Source organism: Bufo bufo, chromosome 6, assembly GCF_905171765.1.
Source record: "Bufo bufo chromosome 6, aBufBuf1.1, whole genome shotgun sequence".
Classification (NCBI taxonomy): domain Eukaryota; kingdom Metazoa; phylum Chordata; class Amphibia; order Anura; family Bufonidae; genus Bufo; species Bufo bufo.
The window spans coordinates 304976473-305003381 of NC_053394.1; the positions used below are offsets into that span (position 1 = coordinate 304976473).

The following is a 26909-nucleotide window of genomic DNA, read 5'->3' on the forward strand; positions in this document are numbered from 1 at the left end:
GAGCACTTCTCCTTTGCCAAGATAATCCATCCCACCTCATAGGTGTGGCATATCAAGGTGCTGATTAGACAGCATGAATATTGCACAGGTGTGCCTTAGACTGCCCACAACAAAAAGCCACTCTGGAATGTGCACAGTTTTGCCTTACTGGGGAAGGGGGGAGGGGGGGTCAGAAAACCAGTCAGTATCTGGTGAGGCCACCATTTGCCTCACGCAGTGCAACACATCTCCGTCACATAGAATTAATTCAGGTTGTTGATTGTGGCCTGTGGAATGTTTGTCCACTCCTCTTTAATAGCTGTGAGAAGTTGCAGAATATTGGCAGGAACTGGAACACGCTGTCGTACACGCCGATCCAGAGCATTCCGACATGCTCAATGGGTGACATGTCCGGTGAGTATGCTGGCCATGCAAGAACTGGGATGTTTTCAGCTTCCAGGAATTGTGTACAGATCTTTGCAATATGGGGCCGTGCATTATCATGCTGCAACATGAGGTGATGGCCGTGGATGAATGGCACAACAATGGGCCTCAGGATCTCGTCACGGTATCTCTGTGCAATCAAAATGCCATCAATAAAATGCACCTGTGTTCACTGTCCATAACATACGCCTGCCCATACCATAACCCTACCGCCACCATGGGCCCGTCGATCCACAACGTTGACTTTAGTAAACCGCTCACCCACACGATGCCACACACGCTGTCTGCCATCTGCCCTGAACAGTGAAAACCTGGACTCATCCATGAACAGAACGCCTCTCCAACATGCCAGACACCATTGAATGTGAGCATTTGCCCACTCAAGTCTGTTACGACAACGAACTGCAGTCAGGTCCAGACCCCGATGAGGACGACCAGCATGCAGATGAGCTTCCCTGATACGGTTTCTGACAGTTTGTGCAGAAATTCTTTGGTTATGCAAACCGATTGTTGCTGCAGCTGTCCGGGTGGCTGGTCTCAGACGATCATGGAGGTGAACATGCTGGATGTGGAGGTCCTGGGCTGGTGTGGTTACACATGGTCTGCGGTTGTGAGGCCAGCTTGCAGCGTTCGGGTGTCCGCCTTGCCGTGCGGAGCCAAGCGGATCCGTCCAGACTTACAATGTAAGTCAATGGGGACGGATCCGTTTGAAGTTGACACATTATGGTGCAATTTCAAACGGATCCGTCCCCCATTGACTTTCAATGCAAAGTCTGGACGGATCCGTCTGACTAACTTTCAGACTTAGAATTTTTTCTGAAAGATAATGCAGACGGATCCGTTCTGAACGGATCCCATCGTTTGCATTATAGGAGCGGATCCGTCTGTGCAGACACCAGACGGATCCGCTCCGAACGCAAGTGTGAAAGTAGCCTAAGGCACACCTGTGCAATATTCATGCTGTCTAATCAGCACCTTGATATGCCACACCTGTGAGGTGGGATGGATTATCTCGGCAAAGGAGAAGTGCTCACTAACACAGATTTAGGCAGATTTGTGAACAATATTTGAAAGTAATGGGTCTTTTGTGTATGTAGAAAATGTTTCAGATCTTTGAGTTCAGCTCATGCAAAATGGGAGCAAAACCGAAAGTGTTGCATTTATATTTTTGCTCAGTGTATATATATATATATAATCCAGGTTTACAACTTTTATTGGAATGCCTCTCCTTTTTAACTAAGCAAATAGTTATGAGCCTCCTATCAGATAATTATTGCATGGGCGATTATCTTTCAGCTGGCAACAAGTTATTTAACCCCAACTGGTGCAATGAGTTGCTTCTCATTTCTTAAACAACCATGTCGAGAGACACATCTCGTGGTTGTGGAAAAGATGTTGGTCTGTTTGAGAAGGCTCAAATTATTGGCATGCATCAAGCATAGAAAACAGGAGATTGCAGAAACGACTAAAATTGGGTTAAGAACTGTCCAACGCATTATTAAAAACTGGAAGGATAGTGGGGACCCATCGTATTCGAGGAAGAAATGTGGCGGGAAAAAATCCTGAAGGATCGTGATCGGCGATCACTTAAATGTTTCGTGAAATCAAATTGAAGAAAAACAACAGTAGAACTCAGGGCTATGTTTAATAGTGAAAGTAAGAGCATTTCCACACGCACAATGCGAAGGGAACTCAAGGGATTGGGACTGAACAGCTCTGTAGCCGTAAGAAAACCACTAATCAGTGAGGCAAACCAGAAAAAAAGGCTTCAATTTGCTAGGGAGCATAAAGATTGGACTCTGGAGCAATGGAAGAAGGTAATGTGGTCTGATGAGTCCAGATTTACCCTGTTCCAGAGTGATGGGTGCATCAGGGTAAGGGTAATTTCACACTTGCGGCACAGGATTCTGGCAGGCAGTTCCGGTGGAACTGCCTGCCGGATCCGGCAATCCGGACGCAAACTGATGGCATTTGTCAGATGGATCCAGATGTGGATCCGTCTGACAAATGCATTGAAATGCATTGAAATACCGCATCTCCAGACGGATCCGGTATTAATTTTTATTGCATTTTTAAAGGTCTGCGCATGCGTAGACCGGAAAGCCGTATCCGTTTTGCCGGAGCACTTAATGTCGGATCCGGCACTAATACACTTCAATGTAAATTAATGCCAGCATTCCGGCAAGTGTTCAGTATTTTGGGCTGAAGAGAAAACTGCAGCATGCTATTTTCTCCGTCCAAAAAAACGTAAGAGGGACTGAACTGATGCATCCTGAATGGAATGCTCTCTATTCAGAATGCATTAGGATAAAACTGATCAGTTTTTTTCCGGTATTGAGCCCCCAGGACGGAACTCAATACCGGAAAACAAAAACGCTAGTGTGAAAGCACCTTAAGAAGAGAGGCTGATGAAGTGATGCGCCCATCATGCCTAGTGCCTACTGTACAAGCCTGTGGGGGCAGTGCTATGATCTGGGGTTGCTGCAGTTGGTCAGGTCTAGGTTCAGCAACAGTATGTGCTCCAAGAATGAGGTCAGATGACTACCTGAACATACTGAATGACCAGGTTATTCCATCAATGGATTTATTCTTCCCTGATGGCACGGGCATATTCCAAGATGACAATGCCAGGATTCATCGGGCTCAAATTGTGAAAGAGTGGTTCAGGGAGCAGGAGACACCATTTTCACACATGGATTGGCCACCACAGTGTCCAGACCTTAACCCCATTGAGAATCTTTAGTATGTGCTGGAGAAGGCTTTACGCAGCAGTCAGTCTCTACCATTATCAATGCAAAATCTTGGTGAATAATTAATGCAACACTGGATGGAAATAAATCTTGTGACATTGCAGAAGCTTATCGAAACAATGCCACAGCGAATGCGTGCCGTAATCAAAGCTAAAGGCGGTCCAATGAAATATTTTTGGTGGCGACTTTTTTTTGGGACGGGCAGTGTATCTTTCTCTGTAAGAACTAGATCCCAGCTTTGAGTTGTTATTTGTAGATGCAAAATCTTGACCATGATAAACCTAGCTGCATTGTGGTCTTACCTACTTCTTCTCCAGTTTTGGGGATAAAAATATAACAATTGCACAGGGTGTCCTGTGCCTTGGCAGAGGACAGACCGCCTAGATGAGATTGAATTTGCCACTTTCTGGACACAATTTCAGGGTAGAGGTTGGTTCCCTCTCACTCATCTCTTCTGTCATGCATACAAGATCCGTTACACTCATGTTTGTGCTATAATCCAGGATTTTATAGCCAGACTGGTTTATATATGTTATTCTCATACATATAAGTAACAGAATCCTTCTGAAGAACATGAAACCACACACCAGGTCAATGTAACCTTAAGACACAGATACTCCTGTGAACGGTGCAGTAAGTATATCCAAGTCAACATGCAGCTTGGCCACAGGATATGTGCAAATTGTATACTATTTAATAGATTATAGAACATATTTTTTTTCACCTGATAGACCTAACAAGCAGACATAAGCAGTAGCACCCATTAGACAGCCAGAGACTGTGATAACATACAAAAAAAAACATTACGATGACATGGCCGTATATACATGTGACTAGCCAATCAGTGGCGCCGCAGTATACAGCAAAGGAACAATACAGCAAAGGAACACTGAAGCTAGTGATTGGCTGTTATAGTCACATGTGTGTCAGGGCACGTCATCGCAGTGAGCTCTTTAGAATGAACCATTCTTTCACAAATGGCTGCATGGCTAGGGGCTGGATTTTATACACCTGTGGCAATGGGACTGAATGAAACCTGAACTGAATGATTAAGAGATGTGTCACAAGTTGGATGTGGTTAGTCGCTCGGGGGAAGAGGCATTGTTTCTTAGCTTAGAAGCAGAAAAAGCATTTGATCGATTAAGCTGGCCGTTTTTATTTGTGGCTCTGAAGGCCTATGGTCTATCTGGCCCCTTTGTGTCACCGCCAGTTCTGTGAGAAGGTCTGGCAGATGTTCTTCTCTACCTCTTGTATGATGTTTTTTGTTTTGGTTTCACTTTCTCATCTCCTTTCCTTCTGCCAGGTGTCACTTATTTCGACTAATCGTCTTCCTTTATATTCCGTCCCATACTGCCTCACTTTGCGGTTTATACTACTTCCAGGATGAAGTGTTCACTGCTGGAGGCTGCTTCTGCTGTTTGTTCAGATAAGTCTTTTACTTTATTGTGTTTCCTTGCTGGCTTGATTCTAGGTGACCCTGACTCCGTCCGTATTAAGTGCAGGGAGCCGGTGGTCGTGTCCCCTCACTATTATAGGGTTTTCAGGTGTCACACAGTCTTAGGTACGTGGGCATGCAATCGTTTACCATACAGACCCTTGCATGTGCATAGCAGTCAGGGAGAGCTCTTAGGGTTTTATAGGGCTCACCTATAAGCTCCTTAGTTTGGGATCAAGCCAGTCGATCGTTTATTTATATGTTCCAGCTATCTGCTAACTTCATCCGTGACATTATAAACCGCCATAACCGTCTTAAGCATGGATCCGGTTTCAGCCTTGATTGACTGCATGCAAGGTCTTTCGCTGGAGGTAGCAGATCTCCGTAAAACTGTGTCTCAGTTTCAGGTGACCAGTTCTGCTGGCGTTCATGGAGTTTGTTCTGAGCCTAAGATCTCGCTCCCGGATACGTTCTCCGGGGGTAGTGAGAATTTTGTTCGCTTTAGAGAGGCTTGCAAACTCCATTTTCGCCTACTTCCCCATTCCTCTGGTGATGAGGAGCAGAGGGTGGGGATCATCATCTCTCTGCTCAGGGATAACGCTCAGTCTTGGGCCTTTTCGCTGCCGGTGGGGGTACGGCCCCTCCGATCGGTGGATGATTTTTTTGTAGCCCTGGAGCAGATCGTATTGCTCTGGCTGAATCTAAACTGCGTCTTTTATGCCAGGGTAAACAGTCCGCAGAGATATATTGTTCGGAATTTCGGAGATGGGCAGCTGATACTGGTTAGAATGATGCTGCACTTCGAAGTCAATTTTGCCATGGTCTTTCGGAAAGATTGAAAGATGCATTCGCTTTTCATGAGAGACCAGCGTCGTTAGAGTCAGCCATGTCTCTAGCTGTTCGTATTGACAGGCGTCTTAGAGAGAGAGAGGAGACTACTCTTTCCTGTCATATTCAGCCCAAGGACAGTGGGGCTGTCTCATTCAGTGTGCAGGGGTCTCAGTCTGTCTCAATCCCCTCTGAGGAGGAGGCCATGCAGCTGGGTTTGCTTGCCTCTGATAGTAGAGGATTCAGCTCTCAGAGGAGGGTTTGTTTCTGTTGTGGGGGTATAAATCATTTGGCTAATGTTTGCCTCTCTAGGAGATTCATGGAGTTTTCTGAGGGTAATAAAAACAAAACAAAAAAAACCCTCTAAAAACTTTCCATTTGCTACTATTGGCAAGGTTGATGCGGAAATTGAAGGTTTGCCGTTTGCTTGTAGTTCCCGTTTTCTCCTACCTGCCAGGGTGGCACTAGACAGCAAGAACATTGTTTGAGATTTTTGTAGATAGTGGAGCAGCTGTCAATCTCATTGATAATCAATTTGCAACAACGCATGGTTTTCAGGTATGCACTTTGGAAAAGGATATACCTGTTTTTGCTATCAATTCCGCTTCACTTTCTCAAAGATGCTTAAAGGGCATAGTTCACAATATCCGTTTGACTGTGGGTGACGCTCATGTTGAGGATATGTCATGTTTCGTCTTAAGCGGATTACCTACTCCTCTAGTGTTGGGGCTACCCTGACTCACTAAACATAACCCCACCATTGATTGGCAAGCAAGGCAAATAAATGGTTGGAGTGAGTTTTGCAGAGAGAATTGCCTCACGGCGTCTCTTTCAGAGGTTTCTACCATGACTGTGCTATCTTTTCTCTCTGAATTTTCGGATGTGTTTTCCGAGAGTGGTGTCCAGGAGTTGCCCCCTCACCAGGAGTACGACTGCCCTATTAATCTCATCCCAGGCGCCAAGCTGCCAAAATCACGACTATACAATCTCTCCCAACCTGAAAGAGTCGCTATGCGTACTTATATCTCTGAGAGCCTGAGAAAGGGACACATCCGACCCTCGAAGTCACCTGTTGCCGCTGTTTTGTTTTTTTTGTTAAGAAAAAAGATGCTTCTTTAAGACCTTGTCTGGATTTCAGGGAGCTGAACTGTATCACGTGACCCATATCCACTTCCTCTGATCGCGGACCTGTTTAACCAGATTGTTGGGGATAAAGTTTTTTCTAAGTTGGATTTAAGAGGGTAATACAACCTAGTCAGGGTCAGGGAAGGGGACGAATGGAAGACGGCCTTCAATACCCCTGAGGGTCATTTCAAGAATTTGGTTATGCCCAATTTGTACTGGTGCATCTAGATGACATTTAGATTTTTTCTCCTGATTTCAAGACTCATCGGGACCACCTACATCAGGTCTTGCTGATTCTGCGGGAGAATAAATTATACGCTAAACTGGAAAAATGTGTGTTTGCGGTTCCGGAGATTCAATTTCTTGGTTTTCTTCTCTCCACTTCTGGTTTTCAGATGGACCCTGAGAAGGTCCGCGCTGTGCTTGATTGGGAGCTTCCTGAGAATCAGAAGGCGCTGATGCGGTTTTTGGGTTTTGCCAATTATTACAGAAAGTTCATTTTGAATTATTCCTCTGTTGTTAAGCCACTCACTGATATGACTAAAAAGGGGGTGGATTTTCCTCGCGGTCGGTAGATGCGCTTAAAGCCTTTTCTAGTATTAAAGAGAGTTTTGCTTCCGCTCCCATTTTGGTACAACCTGATGTCTCTCTACCTTTTATTGTTGAGGTGGATGCTTCTGAGGTGGGTCTGGGTGCGGTCTTATCTAAGGGTCCCTCTCTTGCCAAATGGCGACCGTGTGCATTTTTCTCAAGGAAACTATCCTCTACAGAGAGAAATTACGATGTGGGAGATAGGGAGTTGTTGGCCATCAAATTAGCTTTTGAGGAAAGGCGCCATTGGTTAGAGGGAGCCAGACACCCTATTACCGTGTTTACCGACCATAAGAATCTGGCCTACTTGGAATCGGCCAAGCGTCTGAACCCGAGACAGGCCAGATGGTCTTTGTTCTTTTCTAGGTTTAATTTTGATGTTACGTTCCGCCCTGGGGTTAAAAATGTGAAGGCTGATGCCCTGTCACGTTGTTTTTCGGGAGGGTCCCATTTTGGCTGAAGGGGTGGTCGTCTCTGCTCTTTATCCTGATTTGGAGGCAGAGGTTCAGGCAGCCCAGGCAGAGGCTCCTGATCTTTGTCCTCCTGGGAGGTTGTTTGTGCCTCTCGCTTTACGACACAAGGTTTTTAAGGAGCACCACGATACTGTCCTTGCTGGGCACCCGGGGAGTAGAGCCACAGTGGATCTCATTGCTCAGAGATTCTGGTGGCCGGCTCTTCGTAAGACGATTGAGGGTTTTGTGGCAGCCTGCGAGACCTGCGCTCGTGCCAAGATCCCTCATTCACGGCCATCGGGTTCTCTCCTCCCGTTAACCATTTCTTCCCCTCCTTGGACGCATCTGTCCATGGACTTCATTACGGACCTGCCTCGTTCCTCGGGGAAGACTGTGATTCTGGTGGTAGTGGACCGTTTTAGCAAAATGGCACATTTCATTCCCTTTCCTGGGTTACCCAATGCTAAGACGCTGGCGCAAGCGTTTGTTGATCATATTGTTAAATTGCATGGCGTTCCTTCAGACATCATTTCTGATAGGGGCATGCAATTTGTTTCCAGATTCTGGAAGGCCTTCTGTTCTCGCTTGGGGGTTCGGTTGTCGTTCTCTTCTGCTTTTTACCCGCAGTCGAATGGTCAGACCGAACGCGTCAATCTGGAGACATATCTGCGCTGTTTTGTGGCGGAGAATCAGGAGGATTGGTATTCTTTTTTGTCCCTTGCTGAGTTTGCTTTAAATAACCGTTGCCAGGGGTCCTCTGATAAGTCACCATTTTTTGGTGCATATGGGTTTCATCCGCAGTTTGGGACATTCTCTGGAGAGGGGTCTTCTGGTTTACCTGATGAGCAGAGATTTTCCTTGTCTTTGTCATTTATTTGGCAAAAGATTCAGGGTAATCTGAAGAGGATGAGTGAGAGATATAAGCGTGCGGCAGATAAGAGACGTGTGCCTGGTCTGGACCTGAATGTGGGTGAGGTTGTCTACAAAGAATATCAAACTAAAGGTTCCCTCCTGGAAGTTGGGTCCTAAGTTTATTGGGCCTTACAAGATCTTGTCCGTCATCAATCCCGTTGCCTTCCGTCTTGATCTTCCTCTGACTTGGAAGATCCATAATCTTTTTCACAAGTCCCTATTTAAACCTTATGTCCAACCCACTGTACCCTCCTCTTTGCCTCCTCCTCAGATTATTGTTGATGGTAAGGGTTATGGTCCTGAGGAGAGGATGTGGGTCCCAGTGGCCACTCGTCTCATCAGGGCTTTCCATAGGTCTCATCCTGAGAAGGTGGGCTCTGAGTGTCCGGAGTCCACCCGTAGAGGGAGGGGTACTGTCACCGCCAGCTCTGTGAGAAGGTCTGGCAGTCGTTCTTCTCTACCTCTTGTATGATGTTCTTTGTTTTGGTTTCACTTTCTCATCTCCTTTCCTTTCCAGGTGTCACTTATTTCGACTAATCGTCTTCCTTTATATTCCCTCCCATACTGCCTCACTTTGTGGTTCATACTACTTCCTGGATGAAGTGTTCACTGCTGGAGGCTGCTTCTGCTGTTTGTTCAGATAAGTCTTTTACTTTATTGTGTTTCCTTGCTGGCTTGATTCTAGGTGACCCTGACTCCGTCTGTATTAAGTGCAGGGAGCCGGTGGTCGTGTCCCCTCACTATTATAGGGTTTTCAGGTGTCACACAGTCTTAGGTACGTGGGCATGCATCGTCTACCATACAGACCCTTGCATGTGCATAGCAGTCAGGGAGAGCTCTTAGGGTTTTATAGGGCTCACCTATAAGCTCCTTAGTTTGGGATCAAGCCAGTCGCTCGTTTATTTATATGTTCCAGCTATCTGCTAACTTCATCCGTGACACTTTGTTCAGCCATTTGAGGGTTGTACTCCTCCCCCACGGCGCTAATCAAACTTCCACACACGGAATCTCGACCAATTGCCGTTAACAACGGGACGAGACAGGGATGTTCTCTATCCCCCTACTGTTCACGTTGTGTATTGAACACCTAGCAGCTAAAATTAGAGCGTGTCCAGATATCAGAGGCGTTATGGTGAGGAAGAAAAATAAACGAACCAGCACCTCCATAATAAGTGAATATGAGAACGCAGGTGCATGCTACCTTGGCTGAAACACAATTGGTTTAGTAGAACTACAGGTAACAGCACTCTGCTAGTCAATTGCACAAAGATATAAGCAAACACTGAAAGAATAAATGCTTGGTGGTCATACTTACTGCAAATGCAGCTAGAAGCTCTTTGCGAATATAATTGATCAAAAATATTTCGGGCCCATCTACCAGTCGACAAGGTAGCTTCTAATCAGATGGGTCCTACTCTAACATGCCTCTCCTGGGCTTACAGCCTACAATCTGGGCAAAGTAGTACCAAGCTGTATCCTACACATGCCTCTCCCAGGCTGTGAGCCTGCAGTATGGGCTGAGTAGAATACAGCTGTACAAGCTATCTAATTAAAAGCACATGGTAAATGGGCTGGTGGTGCACGGTTCAATCTCACCACTAGGGGGAGCCACACCCCCTAGTGGCAGTGACAATGGGGAAGAAAAATAAACGAACCAGCACCTCCATAATAAGTGAATATGAGAACGCAGGTGCACGCTACCTTGGCTGAAACACAATTGGATTAGTAGAACTACAGGTAACAGCACTCTGCTAGTCAATTGCACAAAGACATAAGCAAACACTGAAAGAATAAATGCTTGGTGGTCATACTTACTGCAAATGCAGCTAGAAGCTCTTTGCGAATATAATTGATCAAAAATATTTCGGGCCCATCTACCAGTCGGCAAGGCGTTATGGTGAGGGATAAAGAGATAAAGAGTTCAAGTTGTCCCTATATGTCCCAGATGATGTCCTACTTACCCTCACCAACCTTTACACCTCTCTCCCGAACCTTCACTCAACACTGCAGGAGTTTGGGCACCTGTTGGGGTATAGGGTCAATACCCATAAAACTGAGGCTCTCCCTCTTAATATCCCTCAAACAACTCTCGACACCCTTAAAGCTAATTTCCCCTTTAATTGGAGAGGGGATTCCTTTACGATACCTGGATGTGGACCCCATTATAAGGATTTATATAAACACAATTTTCCCTCCATGTACAGGGAGATTAGAGAGCTACTCACTAAATGGCACACACTCTCTATATCCTTCATGGATCATCTTACCAAAGATTTTGTACTTGTTCGAGACCTTACCCATTTCTGTACCTCTTAAAGACCTGCGGTCTATCCAGTCACAATTTTTAAGATTCATTTGGGCTGAAAAACGCCACAGGATTCCTAGGTCAGTGCCTTTGTCAGACAAGCCCCAGGGTGGTTTGGGAGTCCCGGATTTGATTAAGTACTACTGGGCTGCCCAACTGCACTGCATTACGGCTTGGGCATCACTACAGCCTTACTCCATTTGGATGCAAATAGGGAGACTCTGGTTAGCTCACATCCACCCTAATTCTCTGCTATGGTCCAGTCCCTATAACGCACCATCCCCTAGGGAACTCCTGGGTCCAATGCTTTGCACTAAGTCCATATGGCGGACTTGCAGCAGTAGATAACCCCTGGCATCCCACCATTTATCTATGACCTCCTTTCTGTATCACCCCTCACTCCTGGCCAGTCTTACTACGTCGGCGACAAGGATTTGGTTTCAGCAGGGTGTTTTTATATATACGCGGATATAGTTGACCCGTTCTCAAGGGAACTACTATCCTTCCCTGCTATTCAGGCTAAATACCTACTTTTCCCTTCAGATCAGACACTTTGCTCAATCAGTTTTTTCTGGGTTAATTGTCTCCCTCCCGACAGCATTTGAACGCCTCTGTAGAAAACGAGTACACATGAAGGGGTTAATATCTTATATCTACGCTATCCTGTTAGATCCCATCCCAGATTGGGTCACCAGACACTCTTACACGGTCCGCTGGGAAGAATACCTGGGAAGAACTCTACCAGTCCTCTTCGCTGTTCTGCTGTCTTAATCTTTGGGTTCATGCACTGTTTACATCTGGCGGTGCGTCGGCATGTTCAGATGCTCTGCTGCAGCCAATAACTGGCTTCTGCAGTGATGTGGCCACAAGCAGCACATCACCGCTGAAGCCAGTCATTGGCTGAAGCGGTACATGTGACCATGTCCATTCACAGCCGGATGTAACCAGTGTGGGCACCGGAAGATGGAGACAACAGAGGCAGTGTGGAAGAGCAGTGGGAAATAAGTAAGTTTGAATCTTCTGTTTTAGGAGGCAGTTTGTCAGAATTAGAGAAAATACAGGGGCGTAGCTATAGGGGGTACAGAGGTAGCAGTCGCTACCGGGCCCAGGAGCCTGAGGGGGCCCAGAGACTCTTGTGCCACATAAAAAGACACTGGCATTATAGAAAATGCATGCTGGGAGGGCTCTGTCATAGATTTTGCACTGGGGCCCAGAATATTCAAGTTAATCCTCTGGCTGGAGAGAAGGGGTTAGGTCAAGAATTTGTTATGGTGGCGGATGCTATATGAATTTTTCCCTCAGGCAGCATGAAGGCTATGTGCTTCCCACAAAGCACCGAGGGAAGAGGGGCTCAAGCTGAACTCTTGCACCAGGGCCCATGAGCCTTTTAGCTACACCACTGAGAAAATATAATTATTACCTGGAAACCCGCTTTAGAGAGCTATTTAATATTGATGATCTATACTCCAGATAGGTCAACAGTATCAGATCGGTGGGGGTCTGGGAATGGGAGTTGAGCTGCAGTATGCCGACGCAGCCACTACACAGCGGACAGAACCTTCTGCTTCTGGCTCTGTCCACTGTTTAGTTTCTGCCCGAAAAAGTTGATTGGTGGGGCTGTTGGGAGTCAGACGCCCCACCGATCTGATATTGTTGGCCTATTTGAAGGTTAGGTTATCAATTTACATATTTATTTAATGCACTTATATAGCGCTGACATATTCTGCAGAGCATTACAGACACTAGCCCCCCAATGGGGCTCAAAACCAAAGTTCCCTAACAGTGTGTCTTTGAAGTATGGGAGGAAACCAGCAGAAACACAGGGAGAATATACAAACTCCATTGTCAGATTCAAACCTAGGACCCCAACGCTGCAAGGCACCAGTGCTAACCACTGAGCGACCATGATGCCCAATCTCAAAAAGCTGGAATACGCGTTTATGCAATTACTATGGTTTTTAACAGATATGCTTACCTCATGTACATATGCTTTTTTTTTCAGGTTGGGTTCATCTGCCTGTTTTTACCATGTAAACCAATCCCTCTGATTTGTTTCCATCCTCTATGTAGCACTTTCTGTTCTAACCAAACCCATGATGCACTTCTCCTTCCACTGCCATAGCTCTTCCCACCTGACTAGGTACATAGATCCTCCCCTATCGCTGCATGGACATGGTCATGTGATCACAACCCAGAACGGGAAGATAGGAGCAATAAAGAAATACATTACACAATTACAGCCACCTTCATAAATCATTATTTTAAATATTGATGCAAACCAGACACCCCTTTTAAAGCTGGGGTTACAAATTATCACTCTGCAAACATTCCAGTCTCATTATTATGCACATAGGGTGTCAGTATTCAGTTATGATCTTCACTAGATGTAGCTAAAAATTGCACGTATAATTCCACCCCAATGATCTCAGCATCTTGTGCACTGGACATACCTCCACTTCACTACCCACATCTGCAGTAGGTGATCATTCAATCCTTCATCCTTTGTTCCATTAAGGTTCTACACTATTGTTCCAAAACTTTGATCACGGAGGAGCAACGTCCTGGCCTTGCATTCCAGTGACCCTTTACTTTGGGTGAAGTCTTCAAAGACTGAACAGCTGCACCATAGAAACTGATAGGTAGGTGTTTAGCTGTGACTGTTTCACACTTCTTGGATTGTGAAACAGAGATTAATTACTTATCTATGGCGGAGGATCATTTACGTATCATCACTACATGAAAAAAGATCAGGGCAATGGAGGTTTAAAGCTGTGTCCCGGAAACTGCTGCAAGCAACTTATGTTATGAGATCATGCTCTTGAAATAACGTGAGCGGACGCAGCCTGGTATCACAGATCACCATTGCAAAACAAGCAGCGGTTTCGCATTGCGGTGTTTTTGCTGCCTATGTTTTATTCTTTTATCAAAGCTAGGATTGGATCCAACAGGAAAGACATGTATAGAGAATAGCGTTATAACTATCTTCCATGTTGGCCCCATTCCCAGCTTTGTAAAATAATAGAAAAAAAAACTAAGAAATGACTGACTGCTAATGCATTCTGCCCCTGCTGTATGACCACAGCCTATGGCTAGCTTCACACTAGCGCTTTTGTATTCGACTGACTTTTCTCTGCATTCCGGCATTGCCAGAAGCTACCTCGTTGCCATCCGGCCCTGTTAACTATAATGGGGACTAGCGGAAATCCAGAAGCAACCTGGCAAATATGGCGAGAATCTGCCGGACAAAAAACGCTGCGGTTTTTGATCCGGCCGATTCTCTGCAAATTTGCAGGGTTGCGGTTGTATCTCACCAGTCCCCATTATAGTTAAAGTGGTATTCCCATCACATACAATGGGGGCATATCGCTAGGATAGAGAACGGAGCTGGGAGAGTCACGGCTGGAGAACCCCGGGTTTCCCGAGGTCCGTCCACCACCAAGCGCTGCTCCCATACAAGTGAATGGGAGTGCACCGTGCACACGTGGCCCCTCTCCCATTCATTTACATGTGGCAGATGGAAATAGCCGAGCCAGCGCTCGGCTATTTTTCGGCCGCTCCATTGAAATGAATGGAGGGCAACTGCGCATGCACAGTACGCCCTCCATTCATTTCCCCGCTTCGTTCTCGTTGTAGGTGCGTGTCCCAGACTTGGGACCCGCACCTATCAGACAATGGGGGCATATCCTGGCGATATGCCCCCATTGTATGTGATGGGAAAACCCCTTTAATAGGGCCGGTGGGTATCAAGTAGCATCTGGCAATGCCGCATACAGACAACCTGCAGGAGACATCTAACGCTGTGACACTAGCCTAAGGTCTTGTGCACATGGTCCTATTATGGGTCTGGACAACATTATCCAGAGTTCCTTAATTTTCCTCTAATTTCGTACTGGACAATATCTTTAATATTGGGCACCTACACATGACACCTACAGGAGTTTTTATGACATCCCATTCTAAATCCATAGATATTAATTTGAAGCTCGTCCTCCTTTGCAGCTAAGACAGCTTCCACTCTTCTGGGAAGGCTTCCTACATGATTTTGGAGTATATCTGTGGGAATTTTTGCTCATTCAGCCAGAAGAGCATTTGTGAGGTCCGACACTGTTGTTGGATGAGAGGTCCTAGATCACAGTCTCCATTCTAGTTCATCCCAAAGGTGTTTGATGGGGTTGAGGTCAGGGTCTGTCTGGCCAGTCAAGTTCTTCTGCACCAAAATCATCCAAGCATGTCTTTATGGACCTTGCTTTATGAACTGGGGCACACAAAGTTTACCTGGCTGCAGAAATGACGTGCGGTATATGGTCAGTAAGGGTGAGTTCACACCACTGCTGTATATTTCTATTGTTCTTCTTCTGTTAGAGGAGCAGAACTATAAAAATAACAGAGGCTCCATATTTAGCACATAACTGACCTGAATAGACACAAATGACTATAATGGAATCCATTCAGTTTCCATTCGGGAACCGATTTTTTTTACCAGACAAAAAAGTTCAGCATGCATGACTTTTTTGTCTGGTCTTTTTACCAAATTTAAAACAGAAGCCCTGAAGCGAGCCCGAACAAGTCCTAAATGGCTGCATAGTTCATGTGTGTCACCAGTGGAACCTGGGAAACAAAGACCATAGGGAGGCAATGGAGCAGCGCTGGAGGCAGCATGGGTTAAAGGGTGAGTATGTTCTTCTTTGTGTTATATTAAAGTCCCTGTGTTTGGCCACAGACAGTCCCATGTTTTTTTATTTGTTCCAGGTAATCCGTCTCACACTTCCCCCCCACTCACAACATGTTCATTGCTTAGGGCCCTATTACACCATGTGATTTTTGGGCCAAATAATAAGAATAGGTGTTCATAGGAACGATCATTTCTGATCACTGGCTTGTATAAGGCCTCATGCAAACTACCATATCCGTTTTGCAGTCTGCAAATCGCTGATCCACAAAACAGAGATTACGGCGATCTGACTTTGTGAGCAAGGAGGAGATTCGGAGGACGCAGGCGGTGCTGGGCTCCTTCACAGGGGGGTGGCTGGGTTCCAAGAAGGTTAGTACAGCCCCTTGGGCTCCTTACCAGGCTCATTTACATATCTAAAACCACACAGAGATATGGGACAGGTATATTGCGGACATGCTAGCGGCGATCTAGCCGTGCATGTCCGCAGCTCTATAGGGTAACAAGAGGTGACAGAATCCCTTTAATCTGATTAGTCGTACAGCCCACATATTGTAGCTGGTACTCCCTGCAAGTTATGACATAAACAGCAACATCTGTATTGCAATTCAAATAGTGTTGTATTGTATAGCTACCTCCATTGGCTGTAGAGGTGATTGATTGAGATTGCAGCATCTGCATCTATTGCTGCCACATTTCTAACAGCTCTTGTATGTTAACCACGTGGGTTTTTTAGTCTTCATAACTTGATAAAAAAATAAACTCGGGCTGACCCTCTGACCAATGGTAGGAGCTTTTCATGCTACACATTTAATACCTGCCGATACTACATTTTCCCACTCTCTGTCATAATTCAAAACCGGTAAATGTCGCTGTATGATATTGCTGATCTCTCCACATTCCTCACTGAATCATGTAACAAAGGTAATGGGACGTGTTTTTCGCTGCACGATGTTGTCACTGTTTACATTATCAAAATGAGTCTTCATTCTTCTATGGCCCCATGCACTGTCAGTGATTTGGCTTCAGTGGTCCGTGTCCGATTTTGCTTCAGTTCTGTTTCCTTGTGTCTTCCTTTTTTTTGTCTGACAGGGGGGAAAAAAGGAAGGTTAATGAAAAGTGTAATTTTATTGCACCAAGGTCTTGTAGAAAAAAAACGGACATGGAAGCAGACACGGATGTCATACCAGTTGTGCATCCGTTTTTTTTGACGGACCCATTGACTTGAATGGGTCCATCCTCCGTTTTCCACTGACAAGAATAGGACAGGTTATATTTTTTTGACGGACTGGAATCACGGATGCGGAGAAAAAACGGAGGACTATCAGTTTTTTTTCACAGCTCCATAGAAATGAATGGGGCCTCCGCTAAACTGTGAAAAATGACGGAACGGACGCGGATGCACACAACGGTCGTGTGCATGAGGCCTATTGCTGATCTTATTTTTTGATCTTTGTTTGACTGTTAAGGGAAATACTAAAGAAACCCTATCTTGTGTCAGTGCCCACTGCTTCGCTCAGTGTAATAACTTGCCCACAATCTTGTTGCAATCTTCTCTGCTTCCTGTGAAAACAGGGGACATTTGAGCAGTTACGTCTAGCCCTAGCCATCTCTCCCTTTGGGATATTTTTGATGACAGTTGCAGGATGGCACGAAGTCGCCAAAAGTATTGTGTTGCCTGCTAGCTCTTTCCTGTGTCTATATGTTAGAGCACTGGCCATTTCGCTATCAGCCTTTAAACACAGATCTAAAAAAACAATTGATGAGGGATCACTCTGCATAGTTAATGAGATTGAGGCAACACATCCATTTAGGTACTCCTCAAAAACGGGTATGTCGGACGCTACGCCATCAACAAGTCGTCAATGTAACGACCATACCACTTGATACGGTGAGTGAAAGGATTTTTCTCGGAAAACAAATAATGTTTTTCCCACCAAGACATAAATATATTTGCTACCGGCGGTGAGAACTTGGCCCCCATAGCAACCCCAGACACCTGGAGCAAAAAAATCCCCATTAAACATTAAAAAATTGTGTTGGAGCAAAAAAAAGTAATCGCTTCACATATAAAATCCTAAAGAATGTCTGTATAGTCGCTATAGGTTGCCAAATACCACCGCAATGCTTCAATAGCCAGATGGTGGGGAATATTGGTGTATAAAGATGTCATATCAGCAGTGACCCACAAATATTCACTTTCTACTTAAAATTCTCAAAGCATTGCAAAACCGTGCGTCTACTTTATCTATCTATCTATCGTATCTATCTACTGTGTCTATCTATATATCTTCTATCTATATATCTTCTATCTATCTACTTTATCTATCTATCTATATATCTTCTATCTATCTACTTTATCTATCTATCTATCTACTGTATCTATCTATCTACTGTGTCTATCTATATATCTTCTATCTATCTACTTTATCTATCTATCTATCTACTGTATCTATCTATCTACTGTGTCTATCTATATATCTTCTATCTATATATCTTTTATCTATCTACTGTATCTATCTATCTATCTATCTATCGTATCTATCTACTGTGTCTATCTATATATCTTCTATCTATCTATCTATCTATCTATCTATCTATCTATCTACTGTGTCTATCTATATATCTTCTATCTATCTACTTTATCTATCTATCTATCGTATCTATCTACTGTATCTATCTATCTATCTATCGTATCTATCTACTGTGTCTATCTATATATCTTCTATCTATATATCTTCTATCTATCTACTTTATCTATCTATCTATCGTATCTATCTACTGTATCTATCTATCTATCTATCTATCTATCGTATCTATCTACTGTGTCTATCTATATATCTTCTATCTATATATCTTTTATCTATCTACTTTATCTATCTATCTATCTATCGTATCTATCTATCTACTGTATCTATCTATCTATCTACTGTGTCTATCTATATATCTTCTATCTATCTACTGTGTCTATCTATATATCTTTTATCTATATATCTTTTATCTATCTACTGTATCTATCTATCTACTGTATCTATCTATCTATCTATCTATCGTATCTATCTATCTATCTACTGTGTCTATCTATATATCTTTTATCTATCTACTTTATCTATCTATCTATCTATCTATCGTATCTATCTATCTACTGTGTCTATCTATATATCTTCTATCTATCTACTTTATCTATCTATCTATCTATCGTATCTATCTACTGTGTCTATCTATATATCTTCTATCTATATATCTTTTATCTATCTACTTTATCTATCTATCTATCTATCTATCTACTGTATCTATCTATCTACTGTGTCTATCTATATATCTTCTATCTATATATCTTTTATCTATCTACTGTATCTATCTATCTATCTATCGTATCTATCTACTGTGTCTATCTATATATCTTCTATCTATCTACTTTATCTATCTATCTATCTATCGTATCTATCTACTGTATCTATCTATCTATCTATCGTATCTATCTACTGTGTCTATCTATATATCTTCTATCTATATATCTTCTATCTATATATCTTCTATCTATCTACTTTATCTATCTATCTATCGTATCTATCTACTGTATCTATCTATCTATCTATCTATCTATCGTATCTATCTACTGTGTCTATCTATATATCTTCTATCTATATATCTTTTATCTATCTACTTTATCTATCTATCTATCTATCGTATCTATCTATCTACTGTATCTATCTATCTATCTACTGTGTCTATCTATATATCTTCTATCTATCTACTGTGTCTATCTATATATCTTTTATCTATATATCTTTTATCTATCTACTGTATCTATCTATCTACTGTATCTATCTATCTATCTATCTATCTATCTATCGTATCTATCTATCTATCTACTGTGTCTATCTATATATCTTTTATCTATCTACTTTATCTATCTATCTATCTATCTATCGTATCTATCTATCTACTGTGTCTATCTATATATCTTCTATCTATCTACTTTATCTATCTATCTATCTATCGTATCTATCTACTGTATCTATCTATCTATCTATCTATCTACTGTGTCTATCTATATATCTTCTATCTATATATCTTTTATCTATCTACTTTATCTATCTATCTATCTATCGTATCTATCTATCTATCTACTGTATCTATCTATCTATCTACTGTGTCTATCTATATATCTTCTATCTATCTACTGTGTCTATCTATATATCTTTTATCTATATATCTTTTATCTATCTACTGTATCTATCTATCTACTGTATCTATCTATCTATCTATCTATCTATCTATCTATCGTATCTATCTATCTATCTACTGTGTCTATCTATATATCTTTTATCTATCTACTTTATCTATCTATCTATCTATCTATCTATCGTATCTATCTATCTACTGTGTCTATCTATATATCTTCTATCTATCTATATATCTTTTATCTATCTACTTTATCTATCTACTGTATCTATCTATCGTATCTATCTATCTATCGTATCTATCTATCTACTGTGTCTATCTATATATCTTTTATCTATCTACTTTATCTATCTACTGTATCTATCTATCTATCGTATCTATCTATCGTATCTATCTATCTATCTTTTATCTATCTACTTTATCTATCTACTGTATCTATCTATCTATCTATCTATCGTATCTATCTATATATCGTCTATCTATCTATCTACTGTATCTATCTATCTATATATCGTCTATCTATCTATCTATCTATCTATCTATCTATCTATCTACTGTGTCTATCTATATATCTTCTATCTATCTATCTATCTATCTATCTATCTATCTATCTATCTACTGTATCTATCTATCTATATATCGTCTATCTATCTATCTATCTATCTATCTATCTACTGTGTCTATCTATATATCTTCTATCTATCTATCTATCTATCTATCTACTGTATCTATCTATCTATCTATCTACTGTATCTATCTATCCATCCATTCAGTCACGTCTAGAGCAGGTTCACCTCAGGTATTTTGTCTGATCTGGTCTGTACAGCGGGGCCGTCCACTCATGGACAGGAAACAGTGACTGATGAGCGCCGCTAGGCGGCGGTGTAACACTCCTGTATAAGCCACAACCGTAGATAGCATGGCTGCCAATTATTAAGACAAAAAATGTCCATCGAAATCCCTACTAATGTCCTGTAAATAGTTATAAAACAGGAAGCTACAAGTATCGTCCTCTGCGCGGACCGCACCAGCTCCAGTATGAGAGCTATTTACCGCAGAGCAGGGCGGGTCTGTGCGGTACCGACCACTGGAAGCAGGCACTATATACTTGGCTTATGTTGCGGTTTGTTTATTGTGTACAGCAGCCGGGGTGAAATGACGCAGCTAGTTTGCCGCACTGTATCCGCACGGTAACGCATCTCCTGATCTTATAGAGCAACCTTCACATTTTGTAATCCCATGTAATAATAATATGTACTAATTATTTCTAATTAATATACAGAGTCCTTTATTATTGTCCATTCAGAAGGATAAAAAAGTGTTTCTCCCAAAGTGGCTGAAAAAGTATATATATATATCTATCTATATATATCTATCTATATATATCTATATATATCTATATCTATATATATATCTATATATATATATATATATATATATATATATATAAAGATAGGTATAGGTAGATATAATATAGAGATATATAGATATATAGATTATATAATATAGATAGATATTAGATAGATAGATAGATAGATAAAATAGTGATAGATATAGAGATAGATTTGAGATAGGTAGGTAGCTATAGATAAATAGATAGATAGATAGATTGAATGGATTAGATAGATAGATAGATAGATAGATAGATAGATAGATAGATAGATAGATCAGGGATAGATAAAATAGTGATAGATAGATAGATAGATAGATAGATATGGGATTAGATAGATAGATAGATGATAGATATGGGATTAGATAGATAGATAGATAGATAGATAGATATGGGATTAGATAGATAGATGATAGATAGACAGACAGACAGAACAGGGATAGATAGTTATATAGATAAAATAGCGATGGATAGAGATAGATTAAATAGATAATACACAGACATGTAGATACATAGGAAATAATAGATACTACATACTGTAGATATGGATTTATTAACAGAAGATGATACTGAAATGGAAAGATTCGCTACATAAATAGATATTAGAGATATACTATAGATAGGAGATACATGTGTACACTGTCTATGTATCGGGCACACACAGTATACGGATATATAAAGTTCTCCCGCGCCCGGTCGGTCCGTTTCGTCCCGATATGAAGACGGATAACGGCGTGCTCGGGTTCCCCCCGGTACACGGTGCAGGGAGGGAGAAATAAACTCTATGCGGTGCGGTATAAACTGTATATGAAGCGGCTCGGTGTATTCCTAGTCATAGACATTGCAGGACAATTCACAGGCGCCCTTGGGGCGCAGATATTCAGGGGGCGCCCGCAGGCTGCAGAAAGTTGGGCTGAGGGGACTCCGGAGAGCCCAGCGGCCACTGGTAACCGCAGGAGCCATACATTTACCATTAGGATGCACGGTCTCTTTGTGAGGTATTGGTAAAGGGGAGGGAAGGGGAGGGACACTTTTTTTTTTTGAAGATGTGACGTCACGACTGGAATCAGCCAATGAGAAGAGAGCATGTAGCTCGCCGATTGGCAGGCTGCTCGTCCAGAGTGTGGTGGGTAGGACTGAGAAAGCGCAGCAGGCTACACAACGCCGTGCACACGCTACACCGACCCTGTGCACCCTGGGGCTGCGGGACCGGAGACCGGGGCTGACTGAGCGTCCAGCTCCCGGCACTGACTGCCTGAGCTCTCGGCGCTCGCTGTCCACCTACTATTGTGTGCGGTCTCACACGGAGAACGGAACTGGCTGTCTGCACCTGTGATTGCAGAGATGGAGTTTGCATGTGGAAGGTGAGGATTCCTGCAGCCCTTACTCCACCTGCCCCCCAGGCTGCATGCAGAGACCCTATGTATGGACTGCTGACCGGCTCATCTCAGGAGGCTTGGACTGGGCTACGAAAAGGAGAACAGCAGCATGTGGAGGGAAAGTGATGGGACATTTTGTATTTGTTGAAGGGGCCCAGCTTTTCTTCACCAAGAGTTCTTAAAGCCACATGGACCCTGATGGAGCCCCGGGCAGGATACCAGGAAATAGCGGGCACGCGGATGGGCTACCTACATGTTGGAGGCCGGCAGCTTTTTGCCCTTGCCGAGGTGCTAAGTGGCCCACTGAGAGGAGTTCCTCGGGGGCGTGTCTGTCGGCGTATGGAGAGACTGCATATTCAGAGCCGGCGTTGTGACCTACGAGAGCTCCGTGCCCTAAAAGCCCTTAGATCTGTCCCAAGTCGAGCCGTGCAGTGTTGTCTTATATCCAGGGAGGACCTCCATGTCCTTTGCTCCTCATCATGGGGGCCAAATACAGTCATTCCTAAAGAATGGATGCAAGTTGAGGGAGACGCACCTCAAACCCCTCAAAAGGAGTGTGTGCCCTCCAGGATGAGAGCCGCCTTCCCACCTGAGCTTGTGGATATATTTCCAAGTGCCCTACATAGCCCAGCTACCTCAGTGGGCTACTCCAGCCCCTCGGACTCTACTATTGACCAGACAAGTTTCTCGGACACAGAATCTGACAGCAGCGGTGATGTTTATCGGTCGGTAGAGATCAATAAGATAAGTCGTCAAATCATAACGCGGAGTCGTGACTGCAGAGATTTGAAACAACCGGTAAAGGACACACAAACTGCTCTGCAGGTTAGTAGTCCAACGCCTCCTCAGGCATCCAAGGCTAAAGAACCTTCTGAGGATAAAATGTGTGTGACCCAGGAGTGTGGACAGTCTCCTAAAATAGCAGAGGACAATGAAGAGGAGGCATCTCTACCTCCAGAGGAGGAAGATCATGATGAGGTTCCTCAATCTGCAGAACCAGAGCCCAGGGTACAACAGTTTGATAGGCTGGTCCGGCAATCCAAATTGTGGTGTTATGCCAGGGGCTTTAGAACAGACTTGAGAGACTTGCACCCTGCCATTACCCGTAAGTGTAGCAAGTCCCCTGGAGCCAAGAGGCCAGGCAGGCCTAAAGGAAAGGGGCTACTAAAGAAGAAGAGGAAGAAACTGGACAGAAATGCCATTGGAAGAAGATCTGCCTCAAACCTTCACGCACCTGTTAGACCCCCATTTAGCTTTTTGGGGAATTTTCCAGCACCCCCCTCTCTAGTGGTGGGAGAGGATGGGGACCTGTGTCCGGCTTATTCTTTAAATACACAGGACCAGAAAGCTGTGCCTAGAACTCACCCTGTCTGGGGCTGGAACCCAGGAGGAAATGCCATCCCTTTACCTCCTAGTCTGAAATTTAGGACCTTTCCCAAGGACCATCTGTGACTGGGAAGTGAACGCAATATAATTCAAACCATGTACATTTTCCTTGGGTCATCATGTCCTGGCACTTGTGCCCATCGGCATGGTTCTTCATTCTTAGAGAAGGCCTGGAATGAGTACAACGTGCCATTACCTGGATATATTTGAGTTTTGACTGGAGTAGGTGCTGTTGCTTCTTCTGCACTGACTTTGCTTTCCTCCACCATAGCACACAACCAAACTATATGTATTTATTTTAATAACCTGTGGAGGGGAGAAGCATTGCTTTTTTTTTGTTTGTTTTTTTTCTTAACACATCTTGAATATCAGCTGTGGTGCTATTGCCTAGGAGAAATATTTTGGAGAGCAAAATATTTTTGTAACTTTTTATTTGATGTAATGTATGTTTATTGACTATTGGTTTTCTTTTGACCTGTGTTTTCATTTGAATTCTTTTTTTGGTTTGGATTATTATTTTTTTAATAACCCTGTTGCAAAACCAAAAGGAATTTTTATAGGGTTAGTTACCTGCACATGGGTGCAAGTTTTCAAATCAGAAAATCTGTGCAGTTTTTAGACTGGATTTCTGTGCCTTTCCGCACCAAAAAAAACGACATGTTAGGCTACTTTCACACTTGCGGTAGCCTGTTCCGGCGGGGGACAGCCTGCCTGATCCGCGCTACCTAGTGTTTAGCGAGCTTGTGTTTTAAGTTCGGCGTCTAAAGTTCGGGTTATTGAAAAATCACATTATGGATTACGCTACCACTGACCATAACGGAATTTAGAATCCATAATGCGATTCTTCGATAACCCTAACTTTAGACGCCGAACTTAAAACACAAGTTCGCTCAACACTAGTGCTACCGCTAGTCCACCGTGCTGCCAGAAGTCTGCTCCGGCCCCATTCACTATAATGAGGGAGGTCCAGCAGCAGCACGGCAAACATGCCAAGAGGCGGCCTGACAAAAACTGCAGCATGCTGCGATTTTAGTCCGGCCGCCTCTCCGCACGTTCGGACCTCCAGCTCGCCCCCCCCCCCCCCATTATAGTGAATGGGGCTGGAGCGGACTTCCGGCGGCACGGTGGACTACCGGTAGCATGGATCCGGCAGGCTTTTCCCCCGCCGGAACAACTTGCCGGAAAAGGCTACCGCAAGTGTGAGGGTAGCCTTACTTGCGGTTTTGCTACAGATCTAACCCAGCTATAACGCTGCAGATTTCACATTCCGCACGGCAGGTACAATTTCCGCACAGAAAAAAAAAAAGCAAAGTGTAGATGAGATTTATCTAATCTCATTCACTTGGCTGGTACTTTATTACACCACGGTTTTTCTGCACGAGAATCTGCAGTGTGTGGCGGTAGCCTAAAATTTCAGAATATTAGTTTAAAAAAAAGAAGAAAAAAAAGTCTAGTATAAACATGCCAAAGTAATCTTTGTCTACTGGATAGAAGTTCCCTGGGGGGCTTGAGAAAACAGGCCATGTGGTAGGGAGATAGCGCAGGAAAGATGGAGGTAGACAAATGAAGCAGGAGGGTTATAGCCTGATGGAAAGTGAAGAGGTGAGAGATTATGGAAATAGAGAGGTGGAGGGGGGTGGGGAAAGTTGAAGGGAGAAAATAACCTTTTTTACCTTTTGCTTTGGTAAGTCAGATCTGTATGGAATCGTATAGCTACATATCATTACCAGTGGTATATATTATGCCATCCGATTGTAGTAACCAGTGGTACATTTAGTTCTTGCAGGAAGGCATGGAGGGGTTATCATCCAGCTGCTGACCCTATGCCAAACTTTTGTTAACCCTCTATGTGACTCCACCGAAGAGGTATGCAGCATGTTGTTGACCGCTTGTAGTTGAAGATCCAGTGCGCTCTGTTGAAGCCTGGCAGGGCATGCTTGGACTTGTGGTGTTTCAACCTTCGGCAGATAGCTACAGTAAGAGCCTATTTAGACCTTGTGAATTGTTTGCACTCACAGGGTTAACTGAGGCAGCCCCAGTTGTATACCTCTGTGAGTGCACTGGGGTCAGCTCCCTAATCTGATTATTGTATGCAGGAGAAAACAGACCTTCACACAAAGGACTTCAAGTCTCCTTACAATGGGAAGAAATTGAAAATGAAGTTTTTAAAACAAATAGACGGCGGTCAGATTGCAAGCTGGTGGAGTGGTCACGAATGCGGATCGCTGGCTGGGTCTCAGGGATGGGTGACGGTAGGGAATGGGTTAATTTAATATTGTGAAATTCCCTGCTACTGTTTTTCTTTCTTTTTTTATTTAACTAGACAGAAGCTGTTTGATTTTCATGCAAATTTGCAAGACAAGGGTTAATGCAGACTTGACCCATGTGTGTCAGGCACAAATCCGAATCCACACAAGAGACGCACCCCCCCACCCCCCTCACTACTCCTCCTCCCCCCCCCCCTCCCTATGGCCCCCACACCTCCCCTCTAGGAGGCAAGAGAAGGCCTGCAGTGATGCATCAAAGGGGCATCTTGCTTGAGATCTTGTGCCAGCCCCTGCTCCATACTAACCGGAATCTTTCAGTAAGTTGCTATTTACATCTAAATGAGATGCTATTAAAGGGAGTGAGGAGAGGTGGGGGATGTGTAGCCAGGCCCCCATCCTGGAAGATTTATTTCTGAAAACACAGTCCCACATGCCATTCCGACATTGCCCCCATACAGTTCGTCATCCACAGTGATCTACCATACATGTTGCCTGGACACTCAAGTTGGTTGTCAGTGTTTATTTTGGATTTATGGAGTTAAATTCACACAGAGGTGGAAATAAAATGAGGTTTTCTGGTTTCTGTTGTGCAATATGAAAGCCAAACTGATCAATAAACATCAATCTTGAAGGTAAAGTATTGTGTGTATTTTCTTGTATTTACACACAGTGATTTATTGTTTTTGTACTTTTGCCACTTTGTATAAATGATTGTAATTATAAGCATATGACACATTTTTCAGACTTTTCTTTTTTTCCCTACAAATAAGTCTAAACTGTCTTGAAAGCAATGTTTGTAGGGCATTTTA

General features: G+C 43.5%; 1 protein-coding gene across 1 annotated transcript; it reads left to right on the plus strand.

The window, feature by feature from the left end:
• Positions 1-22290: 22290 nt before the first annotated feature.
• Positions 22291-24111, plus strand: LOC121005696 (elongin BC and polycomb repressive complex 2 associated protein). Its single transcript, XM_040438469.1, has one exon. The coding sequence runs from the start codon at positions 22646-22648 to the stop codon at positions 23897-23899; it is 1254 nt and encodes a 417-aa protein (XP_040294403.1). The 5' UTR covers positions 22291-22645; the 3' UTR covers positions 23900-24111.
• The last annotated feature ends 2798 nt before the right edge of the window (positions 24112-26909 follow it).

Coding starts and splice junctions, on each gene's coding strand:
- LOC121005696 (XM_040438469.1), top strand. CDS start 22,646: ATGGAGCCCCGGGCAGGATACCAGGAAATAGCGGGCACGCGGATGGGC.